Source organism: Penicillium soppii, assembly GCF_028829465.1.
Source record: "Penicillium soppii strain IBT 18220 chromosome Unknown utg000001l, whole genome shotgun sequence".
NCBI classification, from domain to species: Eukaryota; Fungi; Ascomycota; class Eurotiomycetes; order Eurotiales; family Aspergillaceae; genus Penicillium; species Penicillium soppii.
The window spans coordinates 2,956,006-2,971,906 of record NW_026643231.1 but is presented as its reverse complement, the minus strand read 5'-3'; the positions used below and the strand labels follow the sequence as shown (position 1 = coordinate 2,971,906).

Genomic DNA, 15,901 nt, shown 5'->3' with positions numbered 1-15,901 from the left:
AACAATCAGCCGGCCATTCATCCCCCGATACCATTGGCTAGTGGGAATTATTACGCCTTCGTGGCTTATGTACCTGCTAGGCTTTCCTCGCCAACATTCTTGGTGGCTTTCAGCTACTATCAACATGACTCGCTCGCAGCCTAATCCATGTCAGCTTTTTCACCGCATACCATGGATTGTGACCACTTTCGGACTAAGTTCAGCAGATTTATCTAATCGAGTAGACGGAAGATTCAGCTGCTATTTCATACTGGGCGTTGTGACAAAGCTGGTGCAGACTAGGAATCAAAACCGCATCATCGGAAATAATTCCTTCACAGCGGTTAGCAATGACCAATTTGATTTCCAATCATTTGAACCTCATATTGTGTTAATTCTTTTGTGCTCCCTAATAGATAGCAGAACAGTTCATCTGTTCCTCCGAATCACAGCAGCCTATAGCTATCTAGCGTATACATCTCACGGTCTCTTTATTCTCTGACACTCTAGGCTTCTTACTGTTGAAGACAAGACTAGCTATCAATCGGAAACCGTCCTTTGCTGCGACCTTAGATACTGCATCAAGCTACAACGCCGAGCTACAAGATCTACGGCCGGACTCTATGTAGGCGATCGTGAGTTAGATCTTTCTAATACTACCTACACCACTAAGGACAAGATGCCGTTGCTTCTGAGCTTTGTGATTAGGGTGTGGAATTTTGGTGATCTCACCAAGCTCGTAGCTACAACAGACGAAGAGTTGAGAGGTGATGTAGGGCGCTTCACCGCGTAAGATGCTAACGGAGCCCCGAAAGCTAAAACCATCCTTTTGCTTGAAGGTCAGTACCAATAATGGTTAGTTGAGATTTTTTGTGGCTTTGATTAACTTTAAACTTATTAAAAACACGGAGACTGTAAAGAACATGGCAGATGTATATTGGAGATAAAAACCAGCAATAAGAAATAAATTTGAAGTTTTAGGAAAATGCCTATCAGCTCGGCTTCATGATCCGCAAGAAGCAACTGCGTTGTACGATGCTCAGCTGTCCTTTGCCAATGGCCAGCGGTGTGCAAGTGCGATAGGACTAGTCAAAGCATCTTAACCCCTTTTTGCTTTTTGCGTCGTCTATATTCCCCAGTAATGCGGATGAAGCCAGACAGACATGTTGCATCGATCTAATTGGCAAATGTTCAATCGGCCACAGAGAACGGAATCGATTTAGCATAACGCGTATACTGTGGCATTCGGATACCCGGAGGTTCTCGAACCGCGATTCGCTGGGCCCGGGGTCTGAATAGACAAACTCAGAAAAGCAAGCAAGGGTGTTGTAATATCGCATACTTCATGACGATGTTGTTAACAACAAGGAAGATAGAGCTTTTCTCACTGCATACCGAGGACACTGGACGATGGGATGTTTATATTCGGTGCGCGTGATCAACATGGCGACTGGAATCGCTTGGTCCACCAAACGATAGTCGACCCATCCGACTCGTCTCCTGTGAAGCGAATGGCGTTCAGAGATGTGCGAGCACATAAGGCAAACTTTTGTGACCAAAATCTAATGTAGGATCTGTCTGGGTAGTGCTTTGATGCGGTGACTGAGGATGACACACGATGTTTACAACATTCATCGACGATCTGGTTGTGAGTGAAGAGACGGTGGATTCGGTCACACGGCGGGCACCAACGATGTCTAGGCTCCCCTGAAGGGTCTTAGTCTAAAGGGAAATCTGTCGTCTGAACAATTTGATCGCGGCCGCCTGCTTGAACTCATTTATCGTTGCTGAATAGCTATGGAGAGATAGCCTGATAAAGTGATTCGATGAGAGGAAGGAAGCTATCTCAGACTAATACATGTGGCTGCGCTCTGATAAGCTGATAAGGATAGTGGTGGCCTATGGCGGCCTAAGGCCACTATAACACTCTTCTAGATGATCGAGCTCAGGACATCAAAGATGTCTTAAGTTCTGTTTCTTATGCAAGTTTGGTCTTGTAAAAGAATTCAAAAGCCATTTGAGCCTCAGTAAGCGTATTCCTTAGAATGCCGATCTCGCTGTTGATACGACTTAAACATAGGTCTTCGTCGTACTCTGCGGCGGAGCCGTCTTCGTTCCTCTTTGAGCCGTAGTGTTCAATCTTTTCGCAGCATTGTCGAACCTTGCGCAAGCCATACGCACTTGCGGAGCCTTTGAGAAATCTTGCGAGAAAAGACAGCTTTGGTAGGTCTCTTTGTACACTGAAAGCAGTGAAAATCACTAGGTCAGCGGAAATCCTGATAGTGAACTATTTGTTTGCTACCAGAGCAATCATTGAGATGGGATAGAGTAACATAGAAAGGGGAGACTTGCAGGGCGTTTTCCATATCTGGAAGAGTATTTTTGCCTTGGTCAAAGAATTCCAAGACCATCGACAAACTGAATTGGCACTCTCCCTCATCATCCATTGCCAAAACCTGAGAGAAGGTACTCATGTCCACGGCCTGCTTGAATTTGATCTCGTCAAACTCATTATCCGCCATAATCTTTCGCCTAGTTGCTAGACGACAATGTGCACTCGGACGTGGAGGAGTTCCAGGCCTCTTGTTTTTCGGTGGGAGGTAAGATGCTGGGTCAGATACTTCACAGCGTATTTGGGGCAGTGTTGCTATAAAGAATACAGATATTAGCCCGAAAAGCAGAATTACGGTGCTTTAGTAGAGTGGGGACGAGAGACGAGTTTGCCAAAAAGAATCCGTTTCGAAACCCCTATTTTATACATCACATGCGAGCAAATCTTCAGCCTACGCTCTCTTGATGATTGGTGCATCTACGGAGGGTTACAACTTAATTTTACTTCATCGCCTGGGATGAGACAGCAGAATCTTATTAACTTTGAAATCCGGGCTTTATTATTCAAACCACCCAATTGTTATGTCTCGCCTTCCAGGTTGAGGCTGAAGGAACCCATTAATTAGGGTCCAATGTACTGTTTTCTAGGCTTCCGTCTATCGAAGTGCCTCGACTGAGGCTCAAGCAAATTGGATCCTACGAGCTGATTCAACATTATGTCCATTGATCTATGCGCGATCAAGATTTCACGGAGGATGTTCAAAAGGCATACACATTGCGTATGGCCACCATGCTACTTTCCAAATTCTGTATGAAGCCAAGACCCCACCGTATTTTGGCGCTGTGGAAAAGCGGTTCCTCGCTGTTTAACTGGTCTATCGTGTAAGAACATATTGTTCCAGGATCCAATAATTGCGACGCACGGGCCTCGCTATCTAGTAATGCACTCTCTCCCCCGAGATTCCGAGGTAGGTTCACATTGCTTCCTTGCAAGGAGTGATCATTAAGCTCCGGGTTGATCTAATTCTTTGTACTGCTGTGTTGATAGCTTTGTCTCACACCGAAGCCTCCTTAGAGACAAAGAAACCCCAGCCGCCCAATTATACAAGAGATCTTGTACAGTAACAAAATACATACAATAAGAAAGAATGTAGGTGCGAGAAGAGCCCAATGAGAACAGACATATACTCGAATACGATGTAGCAAAAGCCCCCAAAATCAAATTTCAAACACACTATAGCAATATCAGGAAGTGCCCAATGACCAGACATGGAACATAATTCCTATACATAAGGCAACATCCTTGGTGGACACCGATGCGGCTGGGCTTTTGGTAACCCCATTCTCTCACTGTGTTCGTTCCAGGGCATTCGCTGGGATGAAGCAGTCACACTTTTTGACAATTACCAAGCATATTTAAAGATCAAGACTAGTCACACATGTCAGATCCGCATTCTGGGAACTAACGATTCATCTTTTCCTATGCGAGATAGGTGGGCCACAACAATTATAAGTCCAGTCAAATACTCTTGAATCGCTCTTGTTGAATTTCCAAGACCGACTTTGTCCGCACATTTGTTTTCTTCGGTTAACCCGGGGTCGGTGAAGTTCTTCCTATCATCTGATTTCCAAGGTATGACAGACTACAAAATCTTTGATCGTTATTTCCGCCTGCCTTAAGATTGACCTAGATCTAGTCTCAAACTAAAATTTAGGGAAAATTTACAGCACAATAAGCATTTCAGAGCATGAAAAGCAGCAGTTTTTTTTTATAAATCCTTTTCTCTCAGTCCACTGTGTAGGTAATCAACACCTCTTCATTGAAAAAGGCCCATTTAATCGTGGAGAATCGGCTCCACAATCTCTGCCGTAATATTCCAGCTTGTGTTTCGTTCATTAGGATTGGGTAAGTATCTTTGGGGGAAGGAGTTTCTCGAGTCTTATTCCACTTGTGCACGGAGCAAAATGAGCTGGACATGATTTCTCATTTTTTTTTGAAGACTTTTCTCTCACTATTACCGTCCACTTATTCCGTGGAAAATTAGGCAACGACGATAAATTTGTGGGTGGATAACTATTCGCAAATAAGGCGGGCCCAGCACTTTAACTGATTAGAAGTCACTCCGCATTCAATTTCTCCGAGTATGCTGAGGATGATCCGAATCCACGATTTATTGGATTCGAATCCGTTCATCGGAAATATCCTTCGTGAGGACTTGTTCGGTCTTAACAACACCTACGATATGTGGCCAGATGCCTTGCGCTGTGATGAGACAGACTACATAGCGTATATAAAGCGAGGCAGGCTTCATAAACGTCGTCATATTTCACTTTGGTCGCATATACTTGGACAAGTATGGGCAATTAGTGCCTTTCAGACTGCTTGGTATGACAACCCAAGAAGGTGATCATATAGAGATTGGAGACATTGCCATTAGGGCTAGGGGGGGGGGGGGGGGGGGGGCAGCTCGTACATTGCCTTTAAGGACTTCAGAAGGCCATCTAGAGCGACTTCACCCTGGATCTCCGATTGGAGTATCACAAAGCAATGAGTTTATTTTGCCTTCGTGGCTTGGGGATTGTTCTTCTGACTGCTGTGGTTTTGGATTTAAATTCGGGAGTTGGAGCCGTTCGCATATATGAGGATATTTCAAATTATTGTATCAAACGCACTGCCGAACGGTGCTGACGAATGTTGAGACCAACATTGAGAGGCATGGATATCAGATACATCGATACCTTGATGATTTGGGAAATACTTATCCAAACCTGATGTCATGATATACTTGGACTAATTTCCCCAAGAACTTGTTATCTACCCAAGAGAATTCCTATCGTACTCTGAGATGGCAAGCTATACTTTCCCTGCAGTGGTAGATGATTGGAGATCTTTTAAGATACCCCTTAGGACAGTGGGCGTTTGCTGTGGAATTTGCAGCAGAGCCATTGATGGGTACAATTGACATTGAGTTGAATATGTCTCACAAAAAGCCAGGGAACATCCGCGTCCAATATGGTCTAATCGAACGCGGTAACCAGGTGATACCTTCGCAGTTAGCTGGATCTATGATATAGATCAATAATCACACTTGTACCTCAATCCAGAATATAATTGTTTATGAGCCACTTCTCAAAAGAAGACTTTGGATTGACACGAGTGATCAGTGAACCAGACACCAGAAACCAGACACCAGACGACACAATTTTGGCTTCGGACAAGTCTCGCTCCAACATAGAGGAAGTCAAAGCAGGCCATCAGCTCAAGGGCAAGGCTAATAAGAGGCTGAAGTAAGATTGATGAGTAATGTTTCACTACGATACTCTCGTAGAAGATGACGCCGTCAGAACTAGCATCCCTCATTTTTCCCATCTCATGAGCTTTACTCTGGACCGAGGAGCCCGGACTTAACCGGCTGCTTGCATGGTGGCGTTGGGACGCTGAAAATCTGCCCCTTAGCAATCTTCGGTCGTCCGCGCCCGAGGTTGTGCGTAAGTGATCGACGAAGAAAGGGAATTAAAGATACAAAAAACATCGGTAAAAGGTTGCATCCTGCTAAAATCGACTGTTGTGGCCATTCTTCTTTTGCTTGTAACCCTGTGGCACCGTTACTGAGACTGTTATTTTGAACGCAACTGATCCTGCGGGTCAGTGCAACCGTACTTTTGTCATATCTAGTAGGTTCTTAACCTTTCTGTGCATCCTCTATATCTCCCAAGTGGCTATTTCGGGGAGTAGATCGCCGTCCCTGTCCCCGTCCCGAAAGGGAATAATTGACGAAATATTACTTTGCAGGTCAGGGTCAAAATCACTTTTCTTCTTTTCGAGTCTTCGGGCAAGGGTGTGAAGAATGCAACACCATCGTTTCCTACATCCTGTTTGATTCCCCGTCGGTTCTGAATTCCTGCGTCTTCTAACTACTGGAGGTATTTGATATCAAAATTAGTAAATGACCGACTGCAAACTGCGGATCTTGCAAAATATTGCGGTCATCGGACGACCCTGTATTAAGGTCTGACAGGAGAGTTTGTACCATCGCGTCTCTATAAATAGACACACGACCCGGGGTAGTGGAGTACCGGAGAAATCATTTTATGATACCCTAGAACCTTTAGAACTGGATGTATTGTCTGCCATGGGAAAGCGAAAGCGAGGCAAATATGCAAGGGGGTATTTTTCTCGAAAAGTACATTGTTTAGCACGCCAGTCCGTTTGAAACTGTTATCAGTTTTCGCCTTGCCCATATCCCACTGGACAACTCCAAGAAACTCATCGATATAGTTAGCTGGCGGTCATATCAGGCTCGAAGATATTAGGCTGAGATCCTCGAGAGACAGATGACATGAGCCCGTATTTGTGCTCCAAGGTCACGAGTTTCCGGCACGTCATTGCTAACGCTATACTGAATTACACTGATTCCAACGATAGGACAGTCTTGAAAAGAAAGAAACAGTCATATGATTGGAAGTGCATATACCCATTTTATTATTGGGGAATAACCTAACGCGGGATTCCTAAAGTGTGGGCAAGGACTTGGAAGGTGAGCGGAGCAAACTAGTCACTCACTTCACTACTATACTGCCGACGTGCGGCTTAAGTACCACTGAGCGGATGGGAAGCCCTGTTTCACACACCTTATAATCGTATCTGTTCTGAATGAATAAACCCAGATCCTTCGGGCGCATAATTGCGAATTGAATGTACGGCATCCCGTGCCCAGGCAGTTAATGGACACCCAGGTAATTGCGGAGCTAACAACGCGTCTTGTCGTGCGAGCGAGCACAAATAATTAATACTATGATATATCTTAGCTATCTCATTAAAAGTATCAATGCATGGCGCTGAGGGGACCGTCAGGTGACCTTGTACATGATAAAAAATAATATGAGGAGCCTTGGAAGGCCAATCATATGGCCATGGGCTTGGGCCCGGGCCGTCGCGTCGGCGAGAAGCACAAGAACATTTATTGATGTCGATCTCTTTGCAGCCGCCCCTGATATCTCCTAGCTAAGCGCACAACAATGGATAATAATTCCGAAATGATGATGCGACATCTATGTTTTGCGTGATCGATTACAATATCAGCGAACAATCACAAAGTCCTCCAAGTTCGTGGAAGCATACAGTTTACCTTGAATTCACCAAAAGTCCAGAAGATGTCACAAGCCCCTGGAAGCTGAAAAGCGCACGAGACTTCGACGCGATTCTCGGGCTGTGGGTTTGGTCGCCGAAGTGTCGCCGAAGTCTGGTCCAGCAGTGGAAGAGCGTCACCTCACTACTGCGTCTAGCGCAGAACAAAAGTCCCGTTCAGGTATCTATCTTCGACCATAGCCTATCAACAACCGCCAGCCACCAACAGTTGACCAGAAACCCCTCTTTTCGTGAAGTCCAAATGCAGCACAGCCCTAGGCCACCGTTTATCTTGCATGAGGCATGGTTCTTGGGAATTATTATCGGTAAGTGTCCCCCAGGCATCTATCGTTACTTTCACGTTAGCGCTGCGCGAATTCTATTCTGGTAGCTGCGCCACGCTTTTGTGGCAGAGCGGCGTCTCATGTCTACTAGGATAATTCCAAGGCCGCAGACTTTGTACATCTCGAAGCAATACACCAGTTTCTATAAAGGAACTGAAGAGAACCATATCAAAAACAGCGGAGCATATTCATCAAGTGTCCCTGTATTCCCCAATCAATCATAATGCCTATCCGAACTTCCTATGACCCAAATTCATCCTTGGCCCCTCTATCCGAGATCATCGACCTCGAACCAGAACAAGAGCCATGGTGCGCTGGCTACGCTCCTTCGCAGGGCCGCCGCTGTCACGCCCGCACGAATGCGCACGGTCGCAGATCAGCTACCATGCTTCTCAACGAAGGTACCAAGGACCTTCGAGCTGGTCGTAGTATCGATGCACTGCTAGAGGATTTAGCTCCTCATGTCCTATGCACACGGTTTCACCAAGCTCAAGCTTCGGATCTCACACGCCGTTGGAAGAGACAAGTCCGTCAATATCTCGATTCGCAGGTTGGTTACACGCCGTCTCCGAGACGAGTCAGGATGCCATCTCGAGCCGACTCCTCGGAAACTGCCGAAGCCAACGCGGCGCGAATCGTAGTCCTCGAACAAAGACTCCTTGAGGCAATGGAAAAGGTTAGGCGGCTGGAGGTTGCTCAGCAGGGCCTCTCCATAACGGCAAACCCGCCTCCTCATGGCCAGGGCAGAAGCACAAACGCATTCGGTTCTTCTAGCAGTGCAAGGAGAACACCAAACCATATTACCTCGCCAAGAAATGTCGTCCAAACAACACCGAGAAATGAATCAAGGGAATCTGTCGTGTGGCCAGCAATTTCTGTAGCTAGGCCAGCGCGGGTCCAGGTCATCCATGAAGCCCCAGCGGTTAATGTATTGGCTCCAAGATCAGACAGCCGACCATCGGTGGTTCGCACCTCCAGCAGCACCGAACGGGAGAACAGCCAGAATGAGGTATCACAAACCAGGCGCCGCCCCATTGAAGGAGAGTGTGGGATCTGTTTGTGCGAATTACACATTCCACAGCAAGAGGTGCATGGGGATGAAGAAGATGAAAGCGAGAATAGCGACAGCGATGATGACAATGACATTGATGAAGATGATGATGAAGATGACAACGATGAGATCGACAGTGTAAGTGCCGAGCAAACGGAAGCCGGGGATGAGGCTCAACCCCAAGATGAAGAATTGGTTTGGTGCAAGGCACGCTGTGGAAACAACTTCCACAAACGATGCATCGACCAATGGTTGGCAACAGATCATGCTTCAACGTGCCCAGCGTGTAGGAGTAGGTGGAGAGACTGAATGCAACAGATACTTTGTGCCTATTAGACCCCACTTCTCAATGTTTAGATCATGATTTGATGAATCGCACGCAAACTAATGAAATTCATGTCGTTCAACCTGATGGTAGAGAAACTGCTAACTGTTTCTATTATCGACCCATGTATTTAGCGGGATAAATGGGTCTGAAAGGATCAAGGGCAGCCATATGAGGCCTGCCTCTAGTACATCTTGCATGTTTTTGGAGAGCAGGTTGATCATCGGCCGAGTATTATAAGCATTTCGTCACACCGATTGTCTACCTCGCCGAAGGGATCAAAAGATGGCGCAGACTCGTTGGGGGGAGAAATAATTCACACTTTAAGGTCACTCAGTCTCGCAGGTGCCTAGCAGTTCCAAGCTGTCCTGACTGTGGACGTACAAATCATTTGGTCCTGCTGCATCGCCAATAATTTTTGCAACGATAGCAGTCTCTAGCTTTGAGAATACTCAAGATTTCGGTCAAGTTCTGCTCCGGATCTCCGATCTCAGAGAGCCTCAATACGTATTCAAGGGTCTCCTCAATCGGTGTTAAAGACCCGCAGCGACCAATGGTCCCTGATATCAAAACTTTACACGATATCACAGAGACTAAAATAAGGTAAAGGTGTCAAGGGACCTGGCCAGCTCCTATTTGGGAATAAATAGGAATACGCCGGGATTAGTAGATGGGCATTTTGCCACCATCTTTGTAAATAACACCGTCGTCATACTCTTCGCAATATATGTTTGACCTCGTTTCTTGCACACGGACCAAGACTCAGTTTGATGGTTTAGCGCCATATCTTCAGTTTACACCTTGCTAACCTCGAATGGCTAAGGGAGCACAATGACGGAAAATGGTTCTCTTCTACCATATTCCTAAGCAAACAACATTTTGCTTCTCGGGAGTATGAATGTGTCAGTCCAGTGGCCACAGATAGTCGATATTTATCACTATCTGAATCACTGAAATAGCACAATTTGATAAACTGCTGTTCGCACAGGACTAGATGCAGCAGGCGTCAGAGGTTGGCCATACGGAAACTTCCGCAGTTGACGACCGTGATCGGCGGCTCAACTCAACTCCAGGTGGTGTCAGCCAAGTCATCACGAGCCCGGTCACAGTTGGAGTTTCCGGTATGAGTGTAGCAAAGACCTGCCACTCCAGCCGCCCATATTGCACCGCACTCCCACATGACGATGGCAAGGTCCCACAACTCTATGATCTTCTGCTCTTGGGGATAAGCCACTTCGGCAGCTAACACAGCTCCCACATATTCACTTTCAGCGGGTATGCTATCAGCCCCTTTTACGTAGGCGAGAACAGGGTCTACCAAAAGCTTGATAACGGCCCGAGTTTCGGGCAATGGATCGGAGGAAAGGACAGATTGGAGTCGTGCTTCGGCGCTGGCGAGGGGACCCTCCCCGCGCTCGACCTTAGTGCCACTTATTCGAAAGTGATCTAGCTCTGGCCTCCCATCCGGTATTGTCGCGGCAATTCCTGCGCCCGCACTGAGGTCTGTTCTGCCAAGGAGTGTGATGGGTCGGTGTCGGCAGTTGGCGAGCTGCCACCAGTGCGTAAAGAGAATGCAGAGGGCTGCCGGATTATAGGGATCGTTGTCCCGATACCATATCATAGAGCCAAGCAACCGCGAGTAAACCTCGAGCAAGGCTTCCTCTTCCAAAGATCCCCGTGTCAAAGTAGGGATGATGTTGCTGACTTCTGCGCACGCTATATCAGCTCCAAGATCAATCCAGTCATGCACAACGCAGCCAAGGCCAGCGATGGCAGCCATCTGTTCTCCACCGCCTGCATCGTAATAGACATGACAGAAAACGGCATCGGCTAGCTTGTAACGGGCAAGGCGAGCGAGATCGTCCCATACAACTATACACGGGCGAGAGGGGACAGGGCGGGCATCCTCGATGATGGTCTTCTGGCGCAAACATGCATAATCGCAGCCCTTGACGATCCGTATGTCGTTGATGTGTGGGCCAGCGGAGACGGATTCTTCAGCAACAGCAGCTACCTCTGCAAACGCAGAAGAGAGACTGTCCGCCATCGCAGCACTTTTTATGCCTATTGAGTAATCTAGGACGAAAGCTGAGTCCATGATAGCCCACAATCCAGAGATTGAGCCACCGTAGACGCCCCGGTTATAGCCTAGCGCCATAGAGAAAATGCTGGTGTTAAGTAGAGGCCCCTCACAATCCTCTGATGCGAGGAGATCCACAACGGCCGGGTCCGATGAGAGTGCCACGCCGCTCAGCTTGGGAGGGAGAGGCTTCCGAGCGGAGCACCATGCCGGCAGGTTAGCCCCGCGGACCTCAGCGAATGGTAGGCGCTGTGTCACTCCAGTCGTGATCACCTTATCACGCGCTGCCAAGAGAGCCGCAGCATCTGCTAGCAGCCCAGTTGCACAATCGACGGCATCGGCAACACGTGCGTTGCGCATCCAGGAGATGCTTGTGGCTGCACCAATAACTCCGCTGGTTTGAGTGGTGTCGTGACGACGCGCCAGGTTGACCGTTGTCACCAGCGTGTCGGTTTCAGGGAGGTATTTTTGGAAAAATTTACTTGACCCAGCTTCGACCGGACCTATACCGTGTGTCTTGAGCGACCAACAGGGGGCTCCAAGAGGGTAACTCATGGTGGCCCCTTCTCCAATGACATGGGTGGTACCCCATGTCGAAGAAAGACGGACAGTGGCATCAGGGTCCTCTGCCGAAGACTCGTCGATCCGCTCAGCCCAGTGGGAAACGACAGGCAGGCAATCAAAAGCTGGTGAGCGGCTGAGACCACCGCTGATGATGAGTCCTGGTACGAGGTCTGACACGGATATGCCGGAGTTATCTCCAGCCCAAGGTAGCTTGATATCCCTCGAATGGGCGAGGATCCTGTCGAGCTTGGCCTGGTACTCGCTAGCTGGCTTGTTGCACAGCCTAATCCAGTTAGTGTGTCTAGCACCAGTCCTATCGTGCCTCAATATTGAAAGCGAGGTCTTGGCTGTGTTAGCAATGAAGTCATTTACGTCCCGACAGACCATCCGTTTACCAAAAGAAGACTGTTGACCAGCTCGAGGGTCAACGAGTCCCCCATTAAGGGCCAGCTCGGAGAGAGCACTTGTCCGGGCGTTGTAAGGCATTTTGTAATCAGTTAGAACGTTTGCGGTTCAGAGGTAGCAAGAGGGTGAGATGCTGACCAACTACTATCAGCCTCTTAGCAGGGTCTTGTTGACTTAGGTTCTAGGACGACTGTTGCAGGCACTATAAGAAAAGTCGTTGTGGGCAAAAGGACTTATATAGGGTAGTGCAGAGGAGCATAAGATTCGTGAAGATTGATGTCGTGTTGTATTGATCCGTTAATAACTCGTTTTGTTGCTCTTCCTTTCTTGTTCCACGGTCCGCTTATTTATAGCCCGGTGGCACTACTCCGCGCGCACATACCTCCAGTCAATTTATGGGTCATCAAAAAACGCAGAGTTTTGACCTCGATATTGAGTGCAACGATGTTGCTAGCGTATACCATGAGGGATGGGGTTGGTAGATTGTCTGCGATGCACTGCCATGATTGATAAGTTGCAGACATGAGTTTAGCCCTACTGTGGAACAGTCGGATTCATAAGATCCTACAGTAGATAGATTTCTCTCTCTCTCTCTCTCTTGGTCCTGTCCGTCTCTTTTGCTCCATAGGAATCGACTACACTGTTTTTATCTATGATCTCCATTGTAGTACGTTCCCAAGACTTTGCCAATCTGATTCTACCAATTGAATTTCTAGCTTTATCTCATCGGGTTTTTGCTCTAGATAAACATGGGAAATGAGTCACTCAATCACGTTTGTCTCTAGTAGTAAAGGTCGAATGACTGGTGACCACATAACGTTAAGTCTATCTCTACTTCACGTATCCGTGATTTTTGTAACTACGGCACCCGTAAGTCAGGTAAGTTGGGTAAAACATCCTTTTCCGGAACCCAAGGGTGAGGGGGTGGAACGATTACCAAAGACCCGCAACACGCCCGCGGCACCTCCCGGGAAGGAAGAACCCTGAAAATCCGCTACGCACGAACTAATTACCATGGTATATAAGTGGAGTTCAGATTGCTAAATATATTGGTGATCGAAAAGAGAGCGCAAGGTGGTAAATATGATAAATCTCGGGACAATTATCTGTAATATGTGTATACATCGTGCCAATTTACACACGCTACAGGCCATTTGGCCCCAACTTTACTAAGGCGAAAAGCAAGAGGGGCTAAAGCGGAACCTGGAACCCTGCGCTATGTAAGCTAGGCCAGCAACGAACTGAAAAGGCCTACGGGGCGCTTCTCCTTGATGCCATCAAGGATTATCGACCATATTTGGTCGCGACTACAATTCCCAAAGTGTGTTGCGTTCAAAAACCAAGGTGAGCACGTACAGGAGTACAGAATATATAAGAAGGGCAGACTTACTAAATATTGGAAAAAGCAGAATGAAAAAGAAAAGAATGAATTGTGGTAGGTAGCATTTGGCAAGTACAATCTACTTAGGCCATAGTAATATGATCTACAGTACGTATTAAAATACCATTTTGAGGTCGATCCCATCCGAGACATTCGCCACTTAGCAAATTAAGAAATTTGCGACAATTTATTTCAACCAGCTTTCATTCGTTAATACCTCATAGAGTGGAAACAGTTGATGGAACGGACCGGAAGTCAACCGAAGGTTTGCACTATGCGTGGTGGGTGGGGCAGTTTTCGATGGTCCCGTTTCCCATCCGTATATCGATTTTCACCGCTTTCATTGCCGCCTTCATTTCCGCCTTGGGGCGGTGAGAAAGTCAAGGATGACTGGCATGTGTGCTCGCTTCTGATTGATCAACGCTTTGCTTCCTTACAGCTCAAGATGATGCGGTAAGGAGGGTGGCTTAGGGTGACAATGGATGTACATCATGTACCCCGAGGATTTTGGATTCTACATGTCATGGGATCGAGTGCACATGGACTCAGATTATGGCTCTGTTTAGTGATATAATGGAATCGAAATTTCCATCGGATTTATCACTTCATTTATACTCTGTAGTTGACAAATTCAGCATCATCTTCACGTCATGGTCTTCTAGTAGTCTCCGGTGCTCCTCCCTCAGTATGATTGGATCATTGGTCTCGAACCAAAATGCCCACGTGCTGCGTGTATTGATGTCGAGATTATCCCGGCTCGATTTTAAACCCACGTGTTGAAGCTGCGGCGGTGCCAATGCTTATCGATTGAGTTTGTGATGATCGGCGTATTCCTCGATCATAGAGTCCGTCTGTCCATGTTTTCGTGCGCTCAAAAAGTCAATCAGTCCATCCAATTGCTCCCTCGGAAACACTAATCCCTGCGTGCAACAACCATACTTGTTCATCTCAATGACCCCGTGAAGGGGGCATCAAGTTGTACTTGCCGACCATGTAGACAAGTGCAGTGAATGCTGGAATGCAAACCATTGAGATGACCACTATGCTAGTAGGATCTAAGTGAAATTGCGTGAAGCGAGAGCGGTGAAGAAAAACCAAGCATGTTAATCCAGACAGTATCAAAATCCCAAAGACAAGTGGCATATTCCTATACGCAAAATCTGAGCTTGTCCAACTCAATGCCGTCTCGGTATAAAAGAGTCGGAGATAGATCCAGGGCTTCCCTGACTGTCGTTCGAGCCGGGCAATATCCGCCAAAGCCTTCAACGTTCTCGAGAGCCATGCTGTAGCAAGGATGATATCGCCTTCGAAGATGATAGTGTAGGAAGCGTTCAGTTGCTGACAGGTTCGTAGTGCATATACGTAGTCACTGTCATTGCTTAGCTTTTTTGATGTCACTTGTTGTATCTTGGTCTTGATCTGGGTACCCACAATACTCCTTTTTCATAAAAGTTCTTTTCCCTTTCCAGGGTTTGTAAATGCTTGAGTTGCTCATTCGATACATTGTAAGTTGTAGCCGAGTCAGTGAGCCTCTCTACCCAGTTCTGACCCCAGCTAGGGTGTACCCTCGGTTCTGTATCAGCAATTAGTACACTAAGATATAGTTTCCTTCTCTCTCTTTCGTCCAATCCCTCAAGCAATGAACCAAGAGTTGCCTCAAAATAGTCATCCAAGTGTCGTCGAACCGTGACAATTGCTACACAAACAGAAGATGTGCGATCAGACTTGACATAGGGCGGGGGGTTGAGATCAGAATTGTGTCGAGATAGGAAATGCCATGCTTCGCGCTCCCGATAAAGCCTGTAGTCCATCTCATACACATGGTCTTCCTTGAAGAAGGCAGAGTGTGGATCGCGCCAGAATTTCGATCGGCAAAGCTGGAATAATAAGAGCCATACAAACAAGCTTGAAAGAAATATCCTCAGCGCGCGAAACTTGAGATAATGAGTGAAATGGGGAAGAGCCATCGTGATGAGTCTTCTCCAACATCAGCCAGTGTGCAATGGATTGTATGAGTGCTGAAATGGGAAGGGCTGCGACGAGACTTCCGCAAAAATTGCAATTGTGAGTAGTGCATCTGTGAGAGGACAAAAATCAGTCTGCTCGTGGATGACACATGGAGTGTTCAGCAATACAGTTCAACCGGTTGAGTACGAGCCCGGATTAGTGCGATACCCGGGTTAGTGATTCGAATTTTCGACCTAGGTGGTAGCACTTGGTAAAAGAGCTAAGCTGGAAGAGGGAAGGCGGAGACGAGTAGCTGTATGAACTGGTACATCGAAGGATCGGACCGGTTACTGGGTCATGGCCAGC

At 47.1% G+C, this 15,901-nt stretch overlaps 5 protein-coding genes across 5 annotated transcripts; 1 reads left to right on the top strand and 4 right to left on the bottom strand.

Moving 5' to 3' along the window:
• Positions 1–1,957: 1,957 nt before the first annotated feature.
• N7529_001125 (hpt domain-containing protein) lies at positions 1,958–2,501 on the bottom strand (the record flags this gene model as incomplete). Its single annotated transcript, XM_057236656.1, has 2 exons — positions 1,958–2,238; positions 2,282–2,501. 2 exons carry the CDS (start codon positions 2,499–2,501, stop codon positions 1,958–1,960), a joined length of 501 nt encoding a protein of 166 aa, XP_057103459.1.
• Positions 2,502–8,005: 5,504 nt separating this feature from the next.
• N7529_001124 (uncharacterized protein) lies at positions 8,006–9,142 on the top strand (the record flags this gene model as incomplete). The annotated part of the gene is made up of 1 exon (XM_057236655.1): positions 8,006–9,142. The coding sequence occupies one exon, from the start codon at positions 8,006–8,008 to the stop codon at positions 9,140–9,142; it is 1,137 nt and encodes a 378-aa protein (XP_057103458.1).
• A 1,079-nt stretch (positions 9,143–10,221) lies between these two features.
• N7529_001123 (uncharacterized protein) lies at positions 10,222–12,288 on the bottom strand (the record flags this gene model as incomplete). Its single annotated transcript, XM_057236654.1, has 1 exon — positions 10,222–12,288. One exon carries the CDS (start codon positions 12,286–12,288, stop codon positions 10,222–10,224), a length of 2,067 nt encoding a protein of 688 aa, XP_057103457.1.
• A 1,905-nt stretch (positions 12,289–14,193) lies between these two features.
• On the bottom strand, positions 14,194–14,535 carry N7529_001122 (Glycosyl transferase family 54; the record flags this gene model as incomplete). Its single annotated transcript, XM_057236653.1, has 2 exons — positions 14,194–14,387; positions 14,523–14,535. 2 exons carry the CDS (start codon positions 14,533–14,535, stop codon positions 14,194–14,196), a joined length of 207 nt encoding a protein of 68 aa, XP_057103456.1.
• Position 14,536: 1 nt separating this feature from the next.
• On the bottom strand, positions 14,537–15,555 carry N7529_001121 (uncharacterized protein; the record flags this gene model as incomplete). Its single annotated transcript, XM_057236652.1, has 2 exons — positions 14,537–14,957; positions 15,020–15,555. 2 exons carry the CDS (start codon positions 15,553–15,555, stop codon positions 14,537–14,539), a joined length of 957 nt encoding a protein of 318 aa, XP_057103455.1.
• Between the last annotated feature and the right edge of the window lie 346 nt (positions 15,556–15,901).